Below are 6724 nucleotides of genomic sequence, written 5' to 3'. Positions count from 1 at the left end.
TCCCCTCTACTTGTTGAGCATGCTGCAAGCGTCCCCGATCTGGCATCTAATTACTAGCACGATCTTTTTCATCACGCGCATAAACGCCTGCTGTTAGTCACCTACATCAATCTTGGTCAAACCAACTCATTCCATGATTGCTCACTAAGAATCTATAATAAATGCGACGTGAATTACAATTTTTCAATATTAACAGTAAATGACGAAATGCATTCTATAGTTGCGTTCCGTTTCACGCGTGTACGCGCACTTATCTATATTATACGTGACATGTAGAGAAAATAAATGCGCGCATTTATTTATTTCATTCAATTATTTATTTATTTATTTTCTATAATATATATATATATATATATATACCCAGCAAACATTTCGGTCACAGAACCATATCCATCTGTGTCCTCAGTAGGATATGGTTTGTTAATCATGTCTGTCAACATGTGAAATGTCAAAATGCGACCAAAATAATGACAGAGTCTGCCACAAGCAAAGCGAGGCCAAATTATCGCCAAAGTGAAGCCAAAATCCGGAATAGGTTTGGTCATTGTCTGTTGGCGCCAAATTGCAAACAGTCCGCACGTATACACGAACAGACCTGCTTGGCGTTTGGTGGCAATCTGTCGTCAATGCGTTTAACAGATCAACCCGACTTTTGTCGTAAACAGATTTCTGATACAATTTTGCGGACTGTTTGGTCACAGTATTGCCAAAAGCAGATCTGCTTGCAATCGACCATCTATTTGTTGTTAATTTCACTGACATATATGGAATCGTTTTGGCTGCAATACTCTCATGTATTTGTCAACAGAGTTGTTGCGTTTTTTCTTTCTGTGTGCTAACAATTTTGGCGGTGTTTCCGTATTGTAGCATTTCTGCAAACAATTTCTGTTACCAAGGTCTGCGCCGAAATTGTCAAAAACAGAAATTGTTTGCTGGGTATATATATATATATATAGAGAGAGAGAGAGAGAGATAATTATTCATATGTATATATTTATGACATAGGGCCGGTTGTTTTACTTTCAGATAAACTATTGGGTAATCTATCTAATAGTTAAAACTCTGATTTGCATTGTTCCACGTGTCGATCAATCTCAGTTTACTCGACAGGTTATTATCTATAAAATAAGAGCTTGACTAGCGCATCTCCCACTGTTTTTTATTTTTACATATTTATCTGTTAGATACGACTCACACGGTACCGAGAGTGCCGTGTAATTTATCTTTTTTGGTTTCTGGTCATTTACCAGATATGTAAATTTTACCGACACGTGGAACAACGCAAATCAGAGTTAACCATTAAATGGATTACCCGATAGTTTATCTGAAAGTGGAACAACCGGCCCGTATTTGGTAAATGATCAGAAACCAAAAGATAAATTACACGGCACTCTCGGTACCGTGTAAGTCATATCTAACAGATAAATATATAGAAATAAAAAACAGTGGGAGACGCGCTAGTCAAGTTCTTATCCTATAGATAATAATCTGTCGAGTAAGCTGAGATTTATCGAAAGGTGGTTTTTGGTTTTGGCGCGCTCTTATGGCTCTTGGACCGAAATCGGTTAGTCCATACGCCAGTCTGTGTCTAAATGTAGATATAAAGAATATTATAGCAAAATTATATGCTAAGGAATCTAAATAAAAATTATGTTGTCGATTGAAGAAGACCGAGAATCGATACTTCCGCGACGATGGTTAACGGCTATCACTATCGAAAGATGGGACAACCGGCCCATAGACTTATAACTTTAGACTGGAAATTGCGGAATAATGAGCTCACAACGATTACATATCTAACTTTGCGTACGACGATACCTTTCGCGCGAAGTCTTTTGCATGTTGCGCACACATACAGCCAATTTTTTCACTTCTAGATAAGTTTTCGATAACTTTATCTAGAAGATATCTCCCAAAATTGGTTCTCCTTATTGGTTCTCAGAGGAATTTATCCAGAGAATAGCTATCGAGAGGTGTATGAAGAAATCGGCCCATAGACATATATGTCTATGGGTTGCGCAATACGTTTGTTTGTTTTTAATCTCGTATACTTCATGTATACAATAGGTTTGTTTTCTTTCCTGAACTGGATGCACTAGTTCACAGTCTCTTTTTTTCTTTCTAATATGGGTAAAGAACGATAGACTGTGAACTAGTGTGCAGCCAGTTCAGGGAAAAAAAACCTAATGTAACATACGTAATATATTATATACATTTTTTATACGTTGCTCGCGTATGTACGCACCGACTTTTTCTATCGCGCTGTCTCCTTCGCGTACTCATTGACCGCGAAACAACAAGGAAACAATAGAAATAATATACAAATATTTATCGGTAAGTTTTAACTAAAGAAAAAGCAATATATCTTGTGACAAATATGTAATATATCATATGTATACACATATGATATATACGATACATACGTATCGTGTTTAAAAATACAAACACAAGAATGCTGATTATACGATATTTAATAAAAGAATTCAAAAGTTTTATTTTACAAACCTGTTGTAAAATACATAGATCTATACATATACATATTAGTTCCAATACCTACGTCACATAAAAAGTTGTACTTTTAATAATAGTAATGATGCCAGTCACTTAATAAAATAAAAACGTACAGTTCACAAAATGCTTTTGCGTGCACAACCATTACATAACAATAATACAAATATAAAAACCCTAATTAGAAAAATACCAACAGCAAAAATAATAAAACTCTCGATATTGAGCGTGTTATTCATTAGAGTAACATTTTTTACTGAAGATTGAAATTATTACCATTCCTTATATTAAAACTTTAATGTTTCCCATATCAACTCTTCTTTCTTTTAGTTTCTAAAATACATCAGAAACTTGGCCAGAAAACTTTGGCTATTTGCGGAAGAATAAGAGCGATTCCAATGCTACAAAAAAGATTTATACTCTGGTTATCGAAGACTTCGTTACCGCTTATATGTTTTACGCCTTTTCCCGGTCGTTTTACTATGAGACCTTCCTCGTTGACTCCTTAAAATACACGGTCACATTTTACACATTTTTCTGATGCGATGTGGTAAAAATTGCTCGAAAATCAAAATAGTTATTTTTCAATTCAAAGTAAGAAAATCACAAGAAGACAAAAGTGATATAACTTGAAAACACATTTACCTGAATAGTTCACAGTCGCGCCAAGAACAGAATTGAATAAACTACCGAAAAAACCTCCAAATCCTCCAACGAGTATGATGGGCCATTGTGGTGATGATACTTCCAGTACAGTCGTGTCAACGGTGTACAATATCACAACGTAATAAACCAAACCAACTACTGAACCACCAAGAAAAGCACATAAAAAAATCGTCCATGATACTGCCCCGCTTGTTCCTTGAAAAATAAAGCACAAAAATTTTAATGTTATCTCAGTTTTTACGATCTTTTATTGTACTAAAAGTAGTCTAATAGAAACTTTCCTAAATATAAAATATTTATTGTATTTGCGTTTGTTTTCGAACACAAACAAAATTAGCATTTTTACCTCTTGGCACTCTTTTCCTTGTTGTAATAAGGAAAGGATCGCCTTTACTGATCACAGTACCAAGTTCTGAAGCCCACGTATCGCCACAACAACACGTAACCGCTCCTACAAAACATTTTGTTTAATCATTTAAATATACACATCCATAAGACTGAAGATGACGACATTTACCTAATATAGCAACAGACAACCATGAACTTCGATATTCGTTGTTGAAGTCTATAGGTCGATCTCCACTACCAACATCTAGGAAATGTAACAGAGCCAACTGAGTAGCCATACCGCCATTACAGATTACATGCGTCCAGTTACGCTGTCCTCCTTCCTTAAAATCAGCTTCGATTTTCTTCTTTTCTACAGGTCGGAACAGTGTCGCTTTTGTTCCAATGATGAAGAATGTTAAAAATGCTGCTCCCTGAGCATAGCTTGAAAGTGTTAAGATAAAACCCATGACGGAACCTACAGTATTCCAAAAGTGAACAATGAATTAATAAACTACATAATATGTTACAACATGTAATCTGCAAAATTAAGCAGTACAGTAGAGCGCGCCATATCGTTCCGCATTAGGGTAAGTAATTCTCTCTTTAATACAAAATTATTTCGTTAAATATATGTGTATGCATATATATATATTTAAGCACATTCTCTGCACAACATCCTGCAAAACGGCTCAAACAACCCGAATTTAATTCATTCATTAGTTTAAAGATTTCCGAGCCTCGAAGAATCTCTTATTCTTCTTCATTATTAACTTAAGTAATTCTCCTCTAGACTTCTTCTATCGCGAGCCGTTTTTTCTTTCGCGTCAGTAGATGAATGGGATCTCAAGCTATTGATGAAGATCGAAGAAGAGAGTCGCGCGATAGTAAGGGGCGATCGAAGAATTGCTTTCCCTGAACGCGGAACAATTTAGTGCATTCTACTATACTTAGGCCACTCATCTTCAGAACTTAAATAATTTTTTAGCAATACATAGACTTCTTACAAATCGATTTGGTCTTTAGATATTTTTTTATGCAATCATAATAAAGCTAGATAAAAAGTTTCTCACAAATAATTAGTTATTTTTTATTAAACTAGTCACGTTGTTCAAAGTTTATCTTTTTTAACAATTAATAAAAAAACTTAAGGCTTCTCTTGAAGAAATAACTAAGGAATGAATAAGAATAAGATCATATGAGCCGCTTTGCAGGATGTTATGCTGAAATGTTCTATTATATATATGTATACATATATATATNCCATATCGTTCCGCATTAGGGTAAGTAATTCTCTCTTTAATACAAAATTATTTCGTTAAATATATGTGTATGCATATATATATATTTAAGCACATTCTCTGCACAACATCCTGCAAAACGGCTCAAACAACCCGAATTTAATTCATTCATTAGTTTAAAGATTTCCGAGCCTCGAAGAATCTCTTATTCTTCTTCATTATTAACTTAAGTAATTCTCCTCTAGACTTCTTCTATCGCGAGCCGTTTTTTCTTTCGCGTCAGTAGATGAATGGGATCTCAAGCTATTGATGAAGATCGAAGAAGAGAGTCGCGCGATAGTAAGGGGCGATCGAAGAATTGCTTTCCCTGAACGCGGAACAATTTAGTGCATTCTACTATACTTAGGCCACTCATCTTCAGAACTTAAATAATTTTTTAGCAATACATAGACTTCTTACAAATCGATTTGGTCTTTAGATATTTTTTTATGCAATCATAATAAAGCTAGATAAAAAGTTTCTCACAAATAATTAGTTATTTTTTATTAAACTAGTCACGTTGTTCAAAGTTTATCTTTTTTAACAATTAATAAAAAAACTTAAGGCTTCTCTTGAAGAAATAACTAAGGAATGAATAAGAATAAGATCATATGAGCCGCTTTGCAGGATGTTATGCTGAAATGTTCTATTATATATATGTATACATATATATATATATATATATAATTAATATTATATATATGTTTACATATATTATATATATGTATACATATATATAATAGAACATTTCAGCATAACATCCTGCAAAGCGGCTCGTATGATCTTATTCTTTTATTCATTCCTTAGTTATTTTATCTTTTTTTTTTCCACTTAGAGTGAAAAAGATGAACTCTGAACTTGCACAGTCAGACCAACAAAAAAGTAAGATGAACTCTGAATTCGCACAGCCAGACCAAGAAAAAAATACAAACTAAAATTTATTGCACAAAACTTCAGGAAAAAAGTTAATGCAACCGCTTCTTGTATAATTTACGTAAGTTAACGTAACTGCTTCTTTTATAATTTACGTCGAACGAATGTCAACTCATACGAATACATAAAAAAAAATTACCATGAATTATCATCTCAAACAATTAGTATAAACATCAGTTACTTTATACTTGTATATATCTTCTTGTCGTACACATTAAATTTTGTGTTACATACCAAGGATCGCACTGTTGAATTTTACACTTTTCTTGCTGTATCCCCAAGACAAGATGAAAAGTGGTACTACAACTGCAATGAGCCATCTCCAAAGTGAAATCATTGAATGCTCTAAAATAAAAATACTGTACTCAAGAAACTTTATAAACTGATTTTGCTTCTATAATTAAACTTGAATATCAGAAAAAAATTTGTTCTATAAAGATAAGAGACATCGACAGTCCAAAAAACGATATAAGACAATTTAAAATTGATGTGAGTATTAAAATTTATGTAAATATTGTAATTTATGTACATGTATGATCTCATCATTTACAATTTAGAAGAATTTAAGTTAAATAATCAATTTTTTGTACAGATCTCTCACGAGATACTTTATAAAAACATTTAGGTATTAATCTTTTTATAATTTGCGACTTATGTATAGATTGAAAATTGAGATATAAATAACCTAAAGTTGTACATGTACGATCTCATCATTTACAATTCAAAAGAATTTAAGTTAAATAATCAATTTTTTGTACAGATCTCTCACGAGATATTTTAAAAACATTTAGGTATTAATTTTTTCATAGTTGGTGACGTATGTATAGATTAAAATTGAGATATAAATAGCCTAAATTTGTACCCAGCAAACAATTTCTGTTTTTGACAATTTCGGCGCAGACCTTGGTAACAGAAATTGTTTGCAGAAATGCTACAATACGGAAACACCGCCAAAATTGTTAGCACACAGAAAGAAAAAACGCAACAACTCTGTTGACAAATACATGAGA

General features: G+C 33.1%; 1 protein-coding gene across 1 annotated transcript in view; it reads right to left on the bottom strand.

The window, feature by feature from the left end:
• Nucleotides 1–2551: 2551 nt before the first annotated feature.
• The window catches only part of LOC109852581 (transmembrane protein 19-like), a 5960-nt gene continuing 1787 nt past the window's right edge, over nt 2552–6724 (bottom strand). The window contains exons 2-6 of the mRNA XM_020423850.1: nt 5949–6059; nt 3692–3979; nt 3521–3625; nt 3154–3369; nt 2552–3012 (exon numbers count right to left, since the gene is read on the bottom strand). Coding sequence (XP_020279439.1) covers nt 2852–3012; nt 3154–3369; nt 3521–3625; nt 3692–3979; nt 5949–6059 — 881 coding nt within the window. The 3' untranslated portion in view covers nt 2552–2851. The remainder of the gene's footprint in view (nt 3013–3153; nt 3370–3520; nt 3626–3691; nt 3980–5948; nt 6060–6724) is intronic.

Source organism: Pseudomyrmex gracilis, unplaced genomic scaffold (genome assembly GCF_002006095.1).
Source record: "Pseudomyrmex gracilis isolate BER0280 unplaced genomic scaffold, ASM200609v1 scaffold_31, whole genome shotgun sequence".
In the NCBI taxonomy this organism is placed as follows: domain Eukaryota; kingdom Metazoa; phylum Arthropoda; class Insecta; order Hymenoptera; family Formicidae; genus Pseudomyrmex; species Pseudomyrmex gracilis.
Note: the sequence above shows the minus strand (reverse complement) of the source record. Positions and strands in the feature narration are given on the sequence as shown.